The 20,898-nt window shown below is 48.6% G+C and overlaps 1 gene segment (V, D, J or C); it reads left to right on the top strand.

Moving 5' to 3' along the window:
• Window positions 1-3,723: 3,723 nt before the first annotated feature.
• On the top strand, window positions 3,724-19,741 carry LOC147575388 (putative non-functional immunoglobulin lambda variable 5-48). The segment is given in 2 exon segments: window positions 3,724-3,844; window positions 19,383-19,741. Coding segments are annotated over 2 exon segments (390 nt in total).
• The last annotated feature ends 1,157 nt before the right edge of the window (window positions 19,742-20,898 follow it).

Here is a 20,898-nt window from a genome sequence, read left to right as displayed (position 1 = left end):
GATACAGCGTGAGTGCGCTAGGGACAATCTACGTCCTCATGTTGCTGAAAATGTCCTGGGAGAGAAAAAGGACAAAGAAGTATGAATAGCAACACATAAGATGTTTCTGGAGAGTGAACAAGGGTGAGGCAGTGAGGTGGACCTGGAACATTGGAGGGGTTGACAGGAACCCCCCGAATCTGACGTGCTGTGATGATGTCTCAGTGCTGCATAGATGATCAAGGAGCCAGAGGGGAGCGTGAGGAGGGGACCAGGCAGAGGCTGTTGACTGTGTCCCCGTCAGACCCCTCCTCCTGAGGTCAGGGGTCCAGGCTCGGGTCCTACTGGAAGAGCTGTGCTGAGAGGTGGGTCCCAGGGAGCCACCTCTGTCTTTCTGACAAGGCAGAGCTGCCTCTTTCCAATCCCTTCCCCTGTGGTCTTTGTTGATGGACTCCCCCACTCCCACAAGCAGTAGACAGAAGAGGAATCCAGGGGAGGGCCCGGGGGTCTGACCCTGTTCAGTAAACTGGGGTCAGAGGGAGAAGGAGCGCCCCAGCCTTCCCAAGCCATGGGATGTGGCCATCCAGGCTTCTATCTGCCTGCTATGCCAGCCGAGGACACATCATTCCTCAGGGGCCAGGTCTCTGGTCACCCTGTCTTCCACTCATGTAAACCCATGAGGGAGGGTCAGGATCTGGGGAGGCTGCTGTAGGGAACGGAGGGGTGGGTGCGGGTGAGAAGGTTGCAGCCTAGTGATGGGCCCTGAGGTGAGGGATCTCCCCCAGTAGTGAGGAGGGGGCCGTGGAACTGGCAGGAGTCAAGAGGGCCTTCCCTTCCCCCAGGCGCGATACTCACATTGGCTTTCACATGCTTTGTCACCTGTAACGGGGCTAGAAAGGGGTGCTGTGGGCACGTGTATGAACTACACGGGTGAGCCCAGAGCTGTGGACCCAGCACCTGACGGCCATCAGGAGCAGCTCAGTAACGAGGGTCCAGACAACCACGGGCCTCTAACCGGGGTGCCAGTTTTGTCACAGAGGACAGGATGTTTTTGGGGTGTGAAGGTATGTGGGATAGAATGGAATAATCCATGTGGTTTTGGCCAGCAATCAGGGACAGAAGTCAGGGCCACCAGGGGGCCAGCCATCAGTGTGCTCGCTAGAGGATACTCACCTGATAGGACCTGGGGCTCATCACCACCCAGGCTGCCTGTGCCCTTAGGTTAGGTCCTCTCTTCTTCCTCTGGCTCATTCCACCTGTGAAATCCCAGGGCACGGGAGCTGGACAGACGTACAGCAAGGGCATACCTGAGTGCAGCAACTCCACCCACATGGGAATTTCTGGATAGAAGGAGACTTTCAGGAGCCCAGTCTCCGTAACAGAGCTTTAGAGGTCAGAGTCTGCATGTCCATCATGACCTGGGCCCCTCTCCTCCTCACCTCCCTCCCTCCCCACACAGCTGAGAGCCAGACTCACCCAAGGTGGGTGGGAGACGTGCCAGCTCTGCTCCAAACCCTCACTCTCATTCACAGTGGACTCCTGCCCTGCTCAAACTCCTCTGGGTCCCTTTAGAGTGTCTGTGAGCCAGGCAGGGCTGACTCGGCCACCGTCAGTGATCAAGGTCCTAGAATGATGACCAGATTCTCTTATACTGGACACAGTAACATTGCTGGCATTGAGGCAGAAGCTTGGCTTCAGCAACACCTGAGCCATGTCCTCAAACTTCATTTCAATGGAAGAACAAACATCTAGCCCTCTGGGGTCTCCACAGAGTTTCTGGATGCAGGGCAAGCAGCCTGGCTTCCCTGAACATCCCTGGTCTTCAGGCTGAGGGGGAGGCTGTTTATTCCCAGTCAGCGTGGAAAAACAGCCTTGGAGTTGCACCGTGCCTCAGGCCAGTTGGGAAGCGACACCCCAACCCTGAGCTCCCAGGCGTCACCCATCACCTGAAGACCATGTCACTGGCCCCTGAAGAGACAAGAGTTGGGTTTCCACTGACAATCGTGTGGACCACTCAGGATTAGAAGACATAATAATGTGAGGATAAAAGGTCGGATCTGCAGAATTAGCAAGTGCATGGGAAGTATCATTACGCATCTATTTGGCCTTTGTGACTCTATGTACATTCACGTGCTTTCCCAAAGGGGAAACACAGATTTCAGGTTTAAGTAAATGGATACTTATTTTCCAGGTCTTTCTGTTCCATTTGGAGATGCTGAATTCGTGTGTTCAGCAGGTCCATCTCTCTTCCCTCCAGGAGACATGTTCACCAGGGTCACAAGCCACTACCCTCCCCTGTTTCTTGGGCCTTGGCACATGATCTGCCCTCTGACCCAGGGCTATCCCCCTTCTGCAGGGACATCTGTTGGGTCACCCTACAGATCCCACCTTACATACCACAGCTGTGCTCAGACCTCTTTGTCCCGATTCCCGTGCACACCTCACATGCACCTGGGCAGTGTCCCCATCTGTATGTCCTTGGGGCACCCCGTGTGTCCTTCCAGGTACCACATGCAGTGTCTGACAACAGGAGACACAGTTGCAGCTCCAGGGATACAGTTGACAGAGGTGGCCTTTTGCGATAAATCATAGTCTTCACTGACGTGCTCTGCCCTGAACACCTGCTCTCCTGGGCTGATGCTGATGGTCAGGAATCCCAGGGAGAGTATCTGTCCCTGTGGACAGCTCATCCCCCAACCATCTACGGGCTCCACTCAGCGCTTGGTCAGGACACTGGTTTTGTGACATAGCCTCAGTGCTGCTCTCACGGAGCTCAAGCCTCATGGGGACAACAGACACAAACCCCTGTGCTGTCAGGGGTGGGCTGTCACTCCCTCAGTCACTGCAGTGGTACCTCTATCCAGGCTGCACTCTGAAGGAAAGTCTTGTGTCCCAAACCAGAGCCACAGGGGCTGTGATCTCAAGGACACAGCCTGACTTTTCTCCACCTCTCCATCACTCAGATGAGATAGCTTTGACAGAATCTTCGGGGTCCACGTGGCCTGGGGTACTAGAAATTCATCTCGTCACGGGTTGTTGAATGAATAATTGCTCTATACACAACATGCTGGACACAAATTGCGGGGACTGTAGCTGTTCCCACTGCAGAGAGTGGTCAGCCCCAAATCCTTTTGCCTTAGAAGCTCTGTCTTTTAGTAATTTCTGAATATAATGGTTCTGAGTGCCTAAGTAGAGACCCCTCAAAGGGTCTCATTGGGCATCATGTTGATCTTTCCTACCTGGAAGATTAGACCCACAATATAAATAAGTGATTTTAGCAAAAGGATATAAACCCCTCTTATACTGAGAACAGAACAAATTCCTGCACAGCAGGACCTTTCTCTCCCAGGAGGGTCATTCTCAGGTTATGGAAACACAAGCATCAGGGAAGCCAGCTGTGGGAAAGGAGAGGTTCACCCAGAGACCAGCAGGGGGCACTGTGACACTGTGTCTGGGGTTTTCTGCAGGACAGGGGCATCCAGCTGGGCAGTCTTCCACTGACAGAAAGCAAGGACTGGGCCCCTTGCGTCCAGTGGGGCCAAGGCTGGTGTGTCCGGTCAGGACCTGGAGGAGTCCCTGGACCCTGGCCTGTGTGTGGTCCCCACAGCTGCTGCCTCCAGGCCCACCCAGGGGGAACGCAGTGCATCAGGAAGTCTCCAGTCCAAGGGCCACAGAACCTGTGTGTGCACATGGAGAAGAAGCAGGGGTGGGTCCCATTTACATGAGCAGCCCCTCCTCTGTGACCCTGGGGACAGGGGATAAGACAGGCCAGGGGCAGCTCAGCCCCAGCTCTGTGGCCTAAGAAGGGGGTGTGTCACCATGGCCTGGATCCCCGTCCTCCTCGTGCTCCTCTGTCACTGCGCAGGTAGGGATAGGGTCCAGGGCACCAGGGTGGGCCCGCAGCCAGAGTCAAATCCCTGTGGCTCAGCTCCCTAATCTCATGTCCCCTGTCCCTTGTCTTCCCTCTGCTGTGTCTGTGTTTGCAGGTTCCCTGTCCCAGCCTGTTGTGACTCAGCCAGCCTCCCTCTCTGCATCTCTGGGAGCCACAGCCAGACTCACCTGCACCCTGAGCAGGGACATCAATGTTGGAGGCTACTACATATACTGGTACCAACAGAATCCAGGGAGCCCTCCTCGGTATCTCCTGTACTACTACTCAGACTCCAGTACACAGTTGGGACCTGGGGTCCCCACCTGCTTCTCCGGATCCAAAGATGCCTCGGCCAATGCAGGGCTCCTGCTCATCTCTGGGCTGCAGCCTGAGGACGAGGCTGACTATTACTGTGCAATTGGGCACAGTAGTGCTGGTCACAGTGACACAGACACATGGGGAAGTGGACAAATACCTCACCCTGCTCAGAACCCTGCACTCTGACTCTCTTCCAGTTGAAAATAACTTAAATGCACACTGACTGTCTTTGGAAGTAGCTTCCAGGTCACGACACCATTCCTCCTCCCAGTGTCCTATTCAACTTCTTTGTACTGTCAGGAAAACAAACAAGTCACCAAAAAAACAGGCATCAAAGAAACCCACGACAATGCCGACATTTTGTCTGGTGGTTAAAGTGTAAAACTCAGAGCGTGTTGAGCTGGCCCTTTTTGTCTTTACAAAGGCACATCCACTGTCTTAGTTTTCTGATCAGAGTCTGGACCATCGCAGCAGGTGGACAGTCCTCCACAATGTGGACTCTGTTCCTCCAGGGATTGGGGCAGAGGCTCCCTTCCCTCCAGGTTCCTGTGCTCAGAGCTGGCTGAATAGCTGTGTGTTCCAGGTAGGATGTACTAAATAAGATTGGTGCCAAGGGAGGACTCAGAACAGAAGAAGTAGCAGGCACAGAGCTGGCTGGGCAACCAGGCTAGCTCCTTGGCTGTAAATTGTGACGTCAGGGGAGGGGGGTTAGCCAGGGGAGAAAGTTTAGGTGTCAGCAAAACTCTCAGTAGTGCTTGTGAAGGTAACATGCAGCGCTCGTTTATTGCTACAAAATGCTGGGTCTGCTCTTGGGAAGGTGGGAAGTAGATCCCACAGATGTGAATTTACCGAAGCGGACACCATCAGGGACTTTGGGTACCCCTGTGGCTGGTTTCCTGAACTCCCAGGCCCTGACTCTGTCCTCCTCTCTTCTCCTGTGACATCAGGGCTCATCAGTGATCCAAGCAGCAGGGAGGCTGTGGGGCGACAGGGCAGGAGGTCCCCTATCTGTGCACAAAGAAGTCCAGCCCTGTGTCTTTCCAGAAGGAATTTCTTCCATCTGTGACAACATGGACGAACCTGCCAGATATTACCCTAGGAGGAATAAGCCCTACAGAGAAAGACAAATGCTATATGATCTCATTTATATGTGGAATTTACAAGAAAAATAATTTTAAAAATTACTGTCAAGTTTTACTGATGACGAAGAGTTAGAATAGGGTACCACATACCAGGACAAGAAAGATATTTGTATAAGTACAGCTTCTTACATATAATTTGATTTTGACCTGATAATTTATAGTGATGAGAATAAACACAACAAGATTTATTATTTTAATCACTCTGTATTGTGCAATTCAGAGATACTGAGTATACTCACAATGTTTTGTAAACACCACAACTATCCATTTCCAGAGCTTTTTCATGATCCCGAGCACCCAACAGGGGAATGGGTAATCTGGAATGGCAGAGGAGCCAGGTCCCAGGAACCCATGTCAATGCAGGAAGCAGCAGAGGGCAGAGGGCAGCTCCCATGGGAGCTGTTGGCAGATGCGGCCTGACGCGGCTGAGAGAGGCTTTAGGCTGGGCTTCTTACCCCACCTTGACCATGTGGATGCATGCTGACCACCATGGCATGCGTACCAATGTGTCCCATTGCAAGGTGTCCAAGAATACCAGCTTTCTCTCCCAGAGTGTGTCAGGAACACCAGTGAGAACCTTAGGATCTCGATTGGGTCACCTGCTGTATGATTCATGCATATGCCTATCTGAATCCCCTCCAAACTCCGTGTCACTTCTCCTCTAGGAACCTTGCAAAGGCCCTGTTTTCAGTGTACTTGCTCCCTGGTGGTCAAGGGGAACTTGCATTACCTTCTGGTCTTTGTATTCTGTGGCATCTATCTATGTGTGGCTTTCTAGGCCAGTTTCATACTGTTTGTATTCCTAGAATTTTGGTATAAATTTAAGCAGGAAGTATGGTGCCTCCAGATTTATTCTTCTTTCTCAAGATAGCTTGGGCAATTTTAGGTCTCTTTCTGCCTCTATACGAAAGTCAGGACATTTTTTCTATTTCTGTGAAAAATATCATAGGAATTTTCATAGGAAGCCTTCAATCTATAGATGGTTTTCGGTAGTATGGACATTTTAAGGTTACTTTTGTTGTGGAAAACACTGGATATCGGAATTCTGGATGAAATACATAATACACACCGCTTCCATTATCTGCAATAGTCACAGATAAGATTCAGAGTATTCTGTGACTTCTCATGTGCTTCAGCATTTTGTAGTGACGGATGTGAATTGATATCTTTTCTCTTAAGTTTTAGGTCTTCTTCTTCATCTTGAAATCTGATGCATATAATTACACATTAACCACTGTCTCAAGAATAATTTTGGCTAACAGAATTGGATTTAATATGAATCTTTTTTTGACATTTATTTATTTTTGAGGGGGTGCAGAGAGAGAGGGAAACAGAGGAACAGAAGCAGGCTTGGCATTGACAGCAGAAAGTCCGACGCAGGGCTTGAACTCAGGAACTGTGCGATCACGACCTGAGCTGAAATCGAAAGTCAGATGGTTAACGGACTGAGACACCCAGGTGCCCGAATTTACTATAAATCTTTACGTCTGATGTGGGTTAAGTCTCTGAACACAGTTGATGACAAAGAAAGCAATGGCTGTATACGTATCACGAAACAATCTACTAACCATTCAGAAATGAGCATTGGATCACATTCTTATTCCACGGTGGGATGAAGTCCAACTTTGTGGCTTTTCTTTCACCTATTACTCCAGAAATTGTATGTTTTTCCATTTCCCCGGCCACCCTTCTGGTTCTTTCTGCTGCATAGCGACTACACAAGGCAAGGGTATTTTACAATGCCTCGGGATGGTCACACAATGTTTTCAGACAGTGCCATTTTCGTTCAGATTCTTTTTTTCCCTGATGTTTGGAGAAATCTCATAATTTAATGGTGATATGATTACCTTCCCCTCAAAACCAGCAGTTACCTTGTTGCTACTTCAGATAATAGATGGCTTCCAAGAGCAAATGAGGGTGACTTCCACAGCCTGGGGTGCCTCTGGTGTAGACTCCCCCACATCTGGTCTTCTGCCCCGTAGCTAGGGACTAGGACTGAGTCAGAAGAGACCCTGTTTGTTCATACCCAGCGCGGGCTTTGAAATTCCCGGTGGACTTACTCCTGGAGGACTGACCACTAAGTTTCTCCAAAGAGACAAGAGGCCATTTCATTGGGGAGGGCATAAAATATTCCCAGGGATGGGGTACATGTGGAATGAACTAGAAGCATGGCCAGGATGTGAGAAGCAGATGCATGCCCTCAGTCTGCCTTTCCAGGCAAGAAACTTGGGACTGAGGCCACCAGGGACATGGAGGAGATGACTCGGGGCAAGATGTCACCCTGTCACTCAGTGTCCCAGGCTCCCTGCAGTCATTGATTCTGTGTAGTCCCAATATATGCCTCTTTCAAGGTCTCCCCCAGGGGACATCAGGGTGACCAAGGGGCAGTAAAAGAGAGGAAGTTAATTTGCATGAAGCACCTCTCCTCCTCATCGGTCTGCAGGCATGAAAAGGCCCAGAGGAGACCCCAATCCAACCCAAGAGCCTGAGGAGGCAAGACCTGTGAGGATCCCCACCATGGCCTGGATGGTGCTTCTTCTCAGGTTCCTTGCTTACGGCTCAGGTCAGGGGAAGAGACTGCTTTCTTGGAGGGCACATAAAATCAAGGTTTCAGGATGACCCTTGCCTCTCATAATAACACATGTGCCTCCTTTTGGTTTTCGGAACCAATTCTCATACTGTGGTTATCCAAGAGCCATCACAGTCAGTGTCTGCAGGAAGCATGGTGACACTCACCTGTGACTTTAGCTCTGGGTCAGTAGTTATCAGTAACTTCCCTGGCTGGTACCAACAGACTCCAGGCAGGGGTGCCCACCCCCTTATCTACCATAAACAATCACCTGTCTCGGGTCCTTGATCACTTCTCCAGGTCCATCTCCAGGAACAAAGCCGTCCTCACCATCACAGGGGCCAGCTTGAGGATGAGGCAGATTAGCACTGTATGCTGTCTCCGGGTAGTGGCATTCCACAGTGATCTCAGTCTATGGAGAAGTGCAACCAGGGCTCAGAATGTCTCAGCCCTGAGCACCAGGGAAACAAGCGAGGGGGAGGATGGTCAACACCACCATGGGAAGGGAGGCTCCCTAGCCTGATTCTGCTGTGCAGTGGTTCATCCAATGTGCCCATCCCATGTCTCCCAGTGTGTGTCCATCTCACCAGTGTGACCTCCAAGACTGGGCTTCCTTTCCACATCTGCACATATAATGAAGGGGAGGGCGTTCAGCACCTAAATATATCAACAAATGGTCAGAGCCAGCAACCTCAGCAACCTGCTCCCTGTGAGATGCTTATTCAAATGACATTAAGAGCCATATTGTCATTCACTAATCTGCTGCTGGAGACCAACTGAATAAGTTACGCAGGCCAAGCCGTCAGTCAGGCAAATACTGTAACACCCACATCCTTCCTATGGGGGACAGAAGGTGACCCTAAAGCCCTGGTTGTCTCTGATGTTTCCACGCCTCTCAACGTGTCACACCGTGGTCTCAGTTTGACACGGGGACAACAGACCCATCACCTGCCCTCCATCTGCTCTCCCACCTGACTTCCCCTGTGTCAGTCAGGGCATTCCTGTCTCTGTGGGCATCACCCTCTAGCCACCTAACTCTCTGGACCATCACTCCCTCTCCCACAGCCTGCGGTCCATTCAGTTACCTCCCTCTGTCCCACTTGGGGACACAACCCATTTCACCCTTCCTGTTTCCTCTGCTGTCATCTTCCCCCAACCATCCCCCAGGGTTGCCTTCTAATTCTCCTCGCCCCAAAATCTGTCTTAGAACTTCCTGCAGAACTAAATCTCTAATGAGCAGCACTGACCAGGAGAAGCCCAGCTGGAATGAAAAGACTCCCAGCACAGGGATGGGAGGTTGCAGGATGGCCCCGCAGTGGTCCTACTGGACTCCCGGGCCCTGCTCTGTCCCCATACCCTCAGCAGCCTCATCAGAGTTTGTGGAGTCCTTTCTGCCATGCTCCAGAAGGCACAAATTTCCATAATCTGTGTCCTTTTCTGTGAAGGTTTGTGACCGCTCACCAATTTCCTGTTCACTCATCACCCAGAGTCAGCCTGCCCCCTAGGAGCCCCCTGTGGGGGCAGATCCCCTGCTCTCTGTTCCCTGCATCTTGTCATCAGCTCCACCGGGATTCCTAGACTGTCCTGGGTCAAGATTGCTCCTGTTGTTCCCACAATAGTCCCGCCCAAGGAAGAACCCGGTTCAGGGAGAGAACACCAGGACTGCATCTCCATCCTTCTCTGAAGGGTCTGTCTCACGTGGTGGAAGCACAAACATCAGGGACGCAGGTCAAGGAGAGCATTGGCAGCAGTGGGAAAGAACGAGAAAGTGGAAAGAATGAGACGTTTGCCCGAAGAGCAGCAGGGGCTGCTGTGAGATCATGTCTAAGGGTTTCTGCAGGACGGGGGATCCAGCTGGCAGTCCTGCAGTGACAGGAGGCCCCAGGTCTGGGCCCCCGTGTTTCCTGTGGGGACAGGGCAGGTGTGTCCCATCAGGGCCTGGTGGATTCCCCTGGACTTTGGCCTGTGTGTGGTCCCCTCAGTTGCTGCCTCCAAGCTCACCCAGGGGGAACGCAGTGCATCAGGAAGTCTCCGTGTCCAAGGGCCACAGACCCTGTGTGTGCACATGGAGAAGAGGCAGGTGTGGGTCCCATTTGCATGAGCAGCCCCTCCTCTCTGAGGCCTGTGCACAGGGGATAAGAGAGACCCGGGGCAGACAAGCCCTAACTCTGGGCCTAAGAAGGGGGTGTGTCACCATGGCCTGGATCCCCGTCCTCCTCGTGCTCCTCTGTCACTGCACAGGTAGGGACAGGACCCAGTGTCCCAGGGTGGGCCTGCAGCCAGAGTGAAACCCCTGTGGCTCAGCTCCCTAATCCCATGTGCGCTGTTCCTTCTCTTCCCTCTGCCGTGTCTGTGTTTGTAGGTTCCCTGTCCCAGCCTGTTGTGACTCAGCCAGCCTCCCTCTCTGCATCTCTGGGAACAACAGCCAGACTCACCTGCACTCTGAGCAGGGACATCAATGTTGGAAGCTATAGCATACACTGGTACCAACAGAATCCAGGGAGCCCTCCCCGGTATCTTCTGTACTACTACTCAGACTCCAGTACACAGTTGGGACCTGGGGTCCCCAGCCGCTTCTCTGGGTCCAAAGATGCCTCGGCCAATGCAGGGCTTCTGCTCATCTCTGGGCTGCAGCCTGAGGACGAGACTGACTATTACTGTGGTATATATCATGGCAGTGGGAGCAGCTATCGTTACTCACAGTGATTCAGATAAGCAGGAAGTGAGACAAAAACCCCTGCATCTCTTTTATTGAGAAGCTTCAGTGGAGGCTTGTGTATCGGACACCACTGTGGGAACACCTGTCTTTGAGGAGGAAGGAGTGACACAGTGTTATTGCCTGAGACAGCACAGGCATCCTAGGAGTGCACACAGGTGAGGGCATAGAGCCCAGTACACATGCCCCAGGGTCTACAATAGGTAGACTGTACAAACCCAGTTGGAGGTTTTAGTCACATTCGGTTTGCAGAAATGACTGAGTTTAGATCTCCTAGCTGAAGCCCAGAGGATATCTGTGTCCTGCTAAAGGGTCAATCAGGGAACATAAAAAAAAGTCTACGGTTTGATCGAACGACCTTCCCCCCTGGGACTGGGCAACATAAGGATGGTTTTCCTGGAAAGAAACCTGGTCATGGCTACGCTGCCTTCTTTCTCTCTTAGGACCTATGGCTTCATATGCCTAATTGTTACCCCCTCCCCCCGCCAATTTAATCCACTTTTGAACTTTGTGTCCTCCAGAATGCAACAATTCCATATATGAATGATGGTTCAACAAGGATACCAGCCCGGAGCACCAGAGGATCCCCTCCTCCTAAATCCCATGGACCAGACCACCAAGGCATTTCACTCAAATCACCTGTCAGCATGTTAGTATAATACCATGCTCTGGTCTATAACGGCACAGAACCCCAGACGGACAGACAAGTTTATGTATGGACAGCACACCCCCACTGTTCAACATGAGCCGCTACTGAAGATGAGACCTCTGCCCAAATGGCAAGGATTTGTCATTGTTGATCTAGCAAGCGGGAACACGGAGGTCAGTTTTAGGCAACAGGCTTGAGCAATGGTCACCTGAGTATGGTAGAAGGTCCCACAGTGACGAGTGGGCTGGATGCAAACAGGCACGTTAGACAAGTCACCTCAAAATATCTATAAGCCCTAGCTGACTCCTACCCAGACACAGATACCAAAAAAGGAAAAAAAAAAGCCAAATATTTCACACCTCCTTACCTTCCCCTCTTGACCACAGCCCCCACCACTGCCTCCTGGGAGACCATCTCTGCCTTGCTTTCCTGCCTGCTGCTCCCTTACAGTGTATTCCCTAAACTTCTATCTCCTTTGCTCTGCTTGGGTGAATTCTTTCACCACCCATGCTGCTGGCCTACACCTGATTGGGTTGCCCAACAATCCAAAGTTTACTCCTAAATTAGTCTAAGAAAGCAAAAACCTTTGTTGCACAGGTGGTAAGGAGGCTGTAGTGAAAATGGCGTCCCCAGTCTCACGGGTAATTATGACACAACGGTGCCACAGGCCCACTAAACTGGGACACTGGGCTGGTGCTCCTGGAATAAACTTTCCAGCACAAACAAACTTGAAGGTGGAGGTGACAGATGTTTCCTAGGGTCTGGAAACTCTCATGACTAACTCCCCCAACAGCAGGCCCATCTGGACCAAGAGAGAGACAGAGGCATAGACAGACAGAGGGAGAATGTTCTCCAGTCTGTTTGGTTGGCAAAAAGTTGCACCCAAACAGGTACATTTTCCAGATTGTGAACACCAGGCAGAATATGCTCACTAGTCATAAAGCCAAGATATTAAGGTCATACAAGATGAAAGAGAAATCCACATCTGTTTATAATAATAATAATAATTATAATAATAATAATAATTATTATTATTCGTTTATTCTGGCTAGGCCTTGGTTTCTTGCAGCCACACTAATCCCTAGGAGGGATGTGGCATGGGACTGGGAACTGAGGGGTGCTTTACAGTATACCTTCTTTCATGGAAGTTTTCCTGAGATTGACAGATTACCTAGTGTCAATCTAATTTATTCCGCGACCAATTTAAATAGTTTTTTTTTTTTTTCAACGTTTATTTATTTTTGGGACAGAGACAGACAGAGCATGAACGGGGGAGGGGCAGAGAGAGAGGGGGAGACACAGAATCGGAAACAGGCTCCAAGCTCTGAGCCATCAGCCCAGAGCCCGACGCGGGGCTCGAGCTCACAGACCGCGAGATCGTGACCTGGCTGAAGTCGGACGCTTAACCGACTGCGCCACCCAGGCGCCCCATCCGCGACCAATTTATACTAACACATGTGTCTTCTTGAAGTGCTGAGTGCTCTAAATGCTTTGAAGACCTAAGCTCTGGGGAACTAGATGGCTCAGTTGGTTAAGCATTCCCACGTTGGCTCAGGTGATGATCTCATGGTTCATGGGTTCGACCCCATATCGGGCTCTGTACTGACAGCTGAGAGCCTGGCACCTGCTTCCAATTCTGTGTCTCCATCTCTCTCTCTGCCCTTCCCCCGCTCACACTCTGTCTCTCTCTCTCAAAATAAATAAATAAACACAGACAGTGTAAAGGTGGGGAATGGACAGAAGCCTGAGACAAAGGAGAGGTGACAGAGTGAGCATCCAAGAGGGTGTGAAATTTTTCTGCTCAGGAGACTAGAGAGCAGGATGCAGCCATTTTAGCCTGTAGCAGACCCACACTTACCCACCCCAGTGAGCGAAGCAGCACCACCAAATGGAGAATGGAGCCATTACACAGAGCCCTATCCATCTGCAACCTCTGGGCACATCCCCCAGAACAAGGCAAACCCCTTCCTTGGGCTGAATCTGGGGACCATATTGTGCTACAAAGTTTCAGTTCTAGGAGAAACTGGATCTAGCTTCTTTCAATTTCATTTTGTTTGCTTGTTCATTTGTTCTTTTGTTTGCTCCAGTTTTTGTTGTTGTTTTTATTTCTTTTCTTTCTTGGATAAAAAAAAGAGCCAAACTTTTTACTCTATTTTATTTTCTTCATTTTGTATAATTTTAATTTTTAAAAAATATTGTAAATTTGTAAACTGTTTTTCTTTTCTCTTTTTTCTCTTTTCCATCAAAGATCTCTCCTCAAGCAGACCAAAACACATCTAGCATCTAGCTTCCTTTCTTTGCTTATTTTTAAAAATTTGTTTAATTTTAATTTTTAATTTTAATTTATTATTATTTTTTCCCCAAAGTGACAAGATGGAGAAATTCACCCCAAAAGAACATAAAAAGAGAAATGATGTGCAGGGATATAATCAACACAGATATAAGTAAGATGTCTAAAGTAGAATTTAAAACCATGATTATAAGAATACTAGCTGAGACTGAAAAAAACATAGTAGACCCCTGAGAATCCCTTTATGCAGAGACAAAAGAACTAAAATCTAGTCAAGCCCAAGTTGTAAATGCTATAACTGATTTGCAATCTTGAATGGATGCCATGGCAGTGAGGATGGATGAAACAGAGCACAATCAGTGTTACGGAAGATAAAATTATGGAAAATAATGATGCTGAAAAAAAGAGAAAAACAAAGGCAAAATATCACAATACAGGATTTAGAGAACTCAGGGACTTACTAAGAGGAATACGTTCATATCATGGGTGTCCCAGAAGATGAAGAGAGAGAAAAAGGGGGAGAACATATATGTGAGCAAGTTATAGCTGAAAAGTTCCCTAATCTAGGGAAGGTACAGACATCAAAATCCAAAAGGACAGAGAGCACAAATTAGATTCAACAATAATGACCATTACCAAGGCATATCATAGCTAAATTCACAAAATACACAGAAAAACTGAGAGTCATGAAAGCAGCATGGTGGAAAAGGTCCTTAACCTCTAAGGGAAGACAGATCAAGGTCGCAGCAGATCTGTCCACAGAAATTTGGAAGGCCGGAAAGGAGTGTCAGGATATACTCAATGGGCTGAATGGGAAAAATATGTAGCCAACAATCTTTCCTCCAGGAAGGCTGTCATTCAGAATGTAAGGAGAGATAAAGAGTTAACAGGGAAACAGAAGCTAAAGGATTTTGTGACCACTAAACAAATCCTGCAAGAAATTTTAAGGGGGAGACTCAGAATGGAGAAGACTCCAGGGTGCCCAGCCTCTTCGCTGGATCCAAAAATGCCTTGGCCAAGGCAGGGCTTCTGCTCATCTCCGGGCCGCAGCCTGGGGACGAGGCTGACTATTACTGTGCTACAGCTCATGGCACTGTGAGCGGCTTTCATTGCTCACAGCGTCTCAGATAGTGAGCAAACGAGAGAAAATACCTGTGCACAAAGATCATGATTCCCAGTATCTTTTCAGTATGAAACTTACCTGGAGACACATGCAGATGGGATTCTTCTGCAGAAAGATCTTTCCATGAACAGGGAACATAGAAATGCTCATATTTGAATGTAATGTGAGAAAAAATTGGGCATCCCGGGAAGACACTGACAGTTGACATAACAGAGGCCAACCGCACGTCCCCATGGGGTCTGGAGAAGATGCGCAGGAATAAATACTGTGTCTGCACCTGAACGTGGTGCCCAGCAAACATTCATCCACACATCAGTGTCACCATGTGGTCCTGAAAGGGCTTTGTGTCACTACTGATGTACCCACAGGTGATATATGGACAATAACCCTAGTCATAGTCAAAGTGCCTTCTGTTTGAACCAGCTACATGTGAATCTGGACCAGATCCTGAAGACTCTCCCTGGCAACATCCCCCAAACCCTCCCTCCTCTTTTCCTGTCTCTGCCCGTGTCCCTCAGACATTCAGTCTCTCCCTCTGGCTCTTCAGGTCTGACCTCCATCTCCACGTTAGGATTTCAGAGGAAACTAGAAGTGATCTTGCTGTAGTTTCCTATCTCCAGGGTCCATCCCTCGGGAGGAAAATGGACAGAACATACAGCTGCATGTAGACCCCTCACTCCCCTTCCTGTTCTCGGACAACTGGGGAGTCCCCTGACCCTCTGCCAACCCCTTTGGATCAGACCCCCAAGCAGCTTCACCTCCATACCTGCCCCATTACACGGGAGTGTCTGTGTTTGGAAGAAGCAAACCTTTCCCAGCCAGTGCTGACCCACATCTGCACCCTGAGAAGTGACACCGTATATAGGCACTGGCAGAAGGCAAAGAGCCATCCCTGGTTTCTGCTGAGATCCAAATCAGAGTCAGATGCACTCCAGGGATCTTGGGTCTCCTATCATTTTCCGGATCTGAAGATGCTTTGACCAGTTCAGGTTTTCTGATATCTCTGGACTCCAGCATGAGGACAAGCTGACTATTACTGTCTCATATGCCACGATAGTGCTAATGCTTATGTAGTGCGTCAGTCCCATTGGGAAGTGAGACAAAATCTCCCTTCACCCTCTGGGTCTGGTGACATTACCCTTCAGGTGGCTCAGGGGATGACTTCTGTGCTCAGATCTTCAACAGACCCTCAGTTGTCCCAGAGACAGATGATGTGACACTGTCATATCCTTTCCTTCAGTTATGTTTTTACACTGATGACCCATTCTCACCATGTTCATGTTTTCAAATGCAAACTTTGTTGCCGAGAGGTAAAAAAAATATTCAGTGGAGATGTCCGAGAACAAAAGGTGTTGATTCCCAATCAGCTCTAGGGCTCAGTCGCAGATGGTTTGGGTCTGATTGCTTCAATTCTGGGCTTCAGGTTGCAAAAACAGAATGAGGAGATAAATGGTAGTCTATATAGAGGCAATAAACCATCAATATATAAAAATAAAAGCAGTTCCATTTATAGTGATATAATTATGCAATTCTTAAGGATGTATTTTGGAAAAATTGAAAGTCTTGTATATGGAAAACTACAAAGCATCATAAGAGAAATTAGAGAAAACTGGGATGAATGAATTGATATTCCTTGCTTGTGGATCAATATGCTGAATTGGGTTAAGGTAAGAATTCTTTGTTTTTTTTTAAGTTTGTTTTTGAGAGAGAGAGAGAGAGAGAAAGAAAGAGGGGAAGAGAGAGAGAAACCCAAGCAGATTCTGCACTGTCAGCACAGAACCCTCTGATGGGCTCGATGCCATGAACCGTGAGACCACAACGTGTGCAGAAATCATGAATAGTTCGCTGTGCCACCCTGGTGCCCCAGAAATTATTCTTTCTAAGATTGTCATTCAGTAGCTGGTGTCAATAGCACCCTAGCACAAAACAGAAAAAAATGGAATATGTCACACAAATAAGCAGAAAACTATTTCAAAGAAAATATTAAAAAAAGAGTATTCAGTTATATACATGTATCACAAGAAATACACACAACGATGAAATGGGGTGTATTGTGGGGATGCAAGGCCAGTTTTACATTAAACAATCAGTCAATGTAATCCCCAATATTAACAGGCCAAATAAGAAAAAATCCTGGGGCACCAGATTGGTTCAGTTAAGCATAGGACTCTTGATTTCAGCTCAGGTCATGATCTCAGGGTTCCTGAGGTCAAGTGCTCCATGGGGCTCCACACTGACAACATGGAACCTGCTGGAGATCCTTTCTCTCCTCTTCTCTCTCCCCCTCCCCAGCTCAAGCTATCATTCTCTCTCTAAATAAATAAATGAATACACTGAATTTTAAAAAATTATTAAAAAAAAAACCTGGTCTTATCAATCAATACAGAAAAAGCATTTCACACAATGCAAAGCCTATTCATGACAAAGAATGAGAATGAATGAATGAATGAATGAATGAAAAAGACAACATTTCTCAGAGAATGAAAATAGAGGAGCACATCCTCAGCTTGATAAAGAAAATGATGAAACATCACAGCTAACACACTGAGGTGAAGCTCTGAAAGCTTTTCCCCCAGGGTGGCAACCAAGGTTATCATGTCCAGTCTCAACACTGCTGTTAGCCATAGGGCTGGATGTGCCTGACCAAACCATAAGGCAAGTCAAACAATGAGAGGCATACAGACTAAGGAGAACAAGAGGCAATTGTCCCTATTTTCAGGCCAGAGGATGATATAGGGGAAAAATGCAAAGGGAGCTCTGAACATGTGTGTAAATATATGAATTGAAAGGGTAATAAGCAATTTCGGGAAGGTGGTGGAACACAAGATCAGCATAGAAAGATCATTTAGTTGCGTATATACAAGCAGTAACTTTTTTTTTTTTTTATTTAAAAAAAATTTTTTTTTTAAACGTTTATTTATTTTTTGGGGACAGAGAGAGACAGAGCATGAACGGGGGAGGGGCAGAGAGAGGGGGAAACACAGAATCAGAAACAGGCTCCAGGCTCTGAGTCATCAGCCCAGAGCCCGACGCGGGGCTCGAACTCACGGACCGCGATATCGTGACCTGGCTGAAGTCGGACGCTTAACCGACTGCGCCACCCAGGCGCCCCTACAAGCAGTAACTTTGTGAAAAACAATGTAAAAATCACACTTAAAACCACTCCATGATGAAATATTTGGGTGAATATGTAACAAAACATGTACAGGACATGGATGCTGAAATCTCGCCAATGCTGGGAAATGTAATCAAAGTGGATCTAAAACCATGGAGGGATATGTTGTGTTCAAGGATTAGAAGAGTCAATATAGTAAAGATGACAATTCTTCCCAACTTGTAGAGAAGTGTAATTCAATTCCTATCACAAGACAGAGTGGTGTGGATGGAAGGTACACAGTGGCCAATGTAACAGAACAGAAAACTCAGAACCAGACTCACAAAAGCATGGATAAGAAATACTTATGGATACTTATGGATAAGAAAACCTTATTGACAAGGGTGCAGAAGCCTTTCAGAGGAGGAAGGATGGCCTTTGAACAAATGTCCACAGAACCACTGGATGTCCATCGAGAGAAATGAAGCTCACCAAAAACTCTCACTCCATAAAAAAATTCACTAAAAGGATTATTGACATAATTGTAAAGTATACAGTTGTAAACATAAAAATGGAAAAAATCTTCAGGCTCTAGGGTTTGTATAAATATGTTTAGATAAGACCCCATTAGCACAAGCCATAAAAAAACTGATCCATTGGACTTCATCAAAGATAAATTCATTATTTTCCCTTTCCTTGATAAATCACTTAGCCAATAAATGAGCTAAAAAATCGCAGATTAAAACAAAACCCAATTTATTGGACACTCGTCGGCATCCATCGCTACAATGCATAGGAGGTGAAAAACATTCCCAAGGTTTACAGATGCTACATCGCACACCAGTGCAGGGATCTGATGCCTGCAGCATCTTCTGCCAGATGTCAACAACTTACCACTAATGGGAGGTAATGTTTGCATCTCACAGAGACCAGGACTCGTTCTGAGAGTGCAAAACACTGCAGTCATCACAGGCGGTACTATGGGATCACGTTGGCCATGATTCAGCTCAAGGATGTGTGAACAAAAGGAGCTGAGGAAACCAGCTGGGCTCTCAGGGCTGTTGGACACAGTGAGGTATGTGCCTGTCAGCCAAGAGGGGACGCTGTGGGAGTACCCTGTGGTGTCTTCACAACTGCTCAGAGCCTGGGCCTGGGGACTGGGCTCTGAGCTCCCTGATGGGAAGTCGGCACGTGTGTCCCTTCTGGTGTGGCAAGGTCCCCCGAGCAGGGACCTGTGCATTGTGCATGCAGGTGCTTCCTCCCAGGGTTCTCCCCAGTGGTGAGGCCAACCTCCATCGTCCCCAGGGTGTGTCCTTCAGCTGGGCTGAAGCACCAGGGCTCAGGGAGGGGCTGGGCAGTCACTAGATGGGCTTCATTTGCATGGACAGCTCCTCCTGCGGCAAGGGTGGAGGAGAAAAGGAGGCCCGGGGCAGCCCAGGCCAGTGTGGGTACTAGGGTCTATGTCACCATGGCTTGGCCTCTTCTCGTCCTCATGCTTGTGTCTCAATGGACAGGTAGGGGCTTGCCTCAGGGACACAGGGGGATCTCAAAGGGTGCTTGCCATGCTCAGCATCCTGGGACATTTTCCTTGCATTTCTGGTTCCATCACTGACGAGTGTCTGTGTTTGCAGGTTCCCTGTCCCAGCCTGTGCTGACCCAGCCGCCCTCCCTGTCTGCATCTCCGGGAACAACAGCCAGACTCACCCGCACCCTGAGCAGTGGCTTCAATGTTGGGGGCTACTACATAAATTGGTTCCAGCAGAAGCCAGGGAGCCCTCCCCGGTATCTCCTGTACTACTACTCAGATTCAAATAAGCACCAGGGCCCTGGGGTCCCCAGCCGCTTCTCCGGGTCCAAAGATGCCTCGGCCAATGCGGGGCTTCTGCTCATCGCTGGGCCACAGCCTGAGGACGAGGCTGACTATTACTGTGCTACAGGTTATAGCAGTGGGAGCAGCTACCGTTACTCACAGTGACTCAGATAACGAGGAAGTGAGACCAAAACCCCTGGGTCCACAGACCTTGTCTCCGAGCCTCTTTTATTGAGAAGCTTCTGTGGAGGCTCCTGTAGGGGAGAGTCCTCTATGGTGAGACCTGTCCTTGAGGAGGTTGAAATGACACACAAGAAATTAATAGTGAACATATGGGAATCAACAGAGACCTAGAAAGTCAAAAGACACGTAGAGAAAATGAGATATATGTTTTTCTGAATTACATGGACGAGGTAGGGGTCTAGTATTCAATGCAAAGAAATGCACATCACAGAGAGAAGAAGAAGAATAGAGTAGATGTTGGGAAAACAATGTGTGCAGGGCCCCTGGGAAATGATGGGACACAGAGGACTGTGACCAAACAGGCCTTGCTGGCTGCCCCTCCCCCCTTACGGTCTCCCCCACCATGTCCATATCCTAGTGCAGTTGTCTGTGGTGCCAGCTGGCTTCCCAGAGCAGGTGCTCACACTGAATTTTTTATTCAGTTGAAGAGACATGAAGAACTTCTCCTGTGTGTGTGGACCTTGACTGCTTTTTAACTCAAAATAATCTTCATCCCAGGGAGCCTGGGTGGCTCATTCATTAAGTGTCTATTTCTGTTCGGGTCATGGTCTCCCGGTTCGTGGGATCGAGCCCTGCATGGGGCTTTGTGCTGACAGCTTGGAGCCTGGAAGCTGCTTCAGGTTCTGTGTTTCCCTCTCTCTCTGCCCCTCCCCCACCGATGCTCTGGTGCTCTCTTTCTCAAAAGTAAATAAACACACGAACGTTTTTTAAAAATAATAAATAAAAAAACTTCATGCCCAGTGGCTCATCGAGGGGAGGCCTGCCCTTGTGTCCTGCAGTTCCAGTAAGAATTTGCTATGGCCGAGGTCAAAGTTTGCTGTCTGCGCGCTTCTCTTGGATTTTGATGGTTCCCTGTCTCACCCGTGGGTCTTTCATCCATGTTGAGTTTATTTTTGTATATGGTGTAAGAAAGTGGTGCAGTCGTTCTTCTGCACGTTGCTGTCCAGTTTACTCCACACCATTTGTTGAAGACACTGTCTTCTTCCCATTGGATATTCTTTCCTGCTTTGTCCAGCATGAGCTAGTGTATAGTGTCCTGGACTTGACACTTTCCAGGTTCCTCTGTCTCCCCAGGAGTCATTGTCAACCTGTGC

The sequence above is a fragment of the Puma concolor genome, chromosome D3 (genome assembly GCF_028749965.1).
Source record: "Puma concolor isolate L17-30 chromosome D3, mPumCon1.1.hap2, whole genome shotgun sequence".
NCBI classification, from domain to species: Eukaryota; Metazoa; Chordata; class Mammalia; order Carnivora; family Felidae; genus Puma; species Puma concolor.
This window is presented reverse-complemented; position numbering and strand designations above follow the sequence as displayed.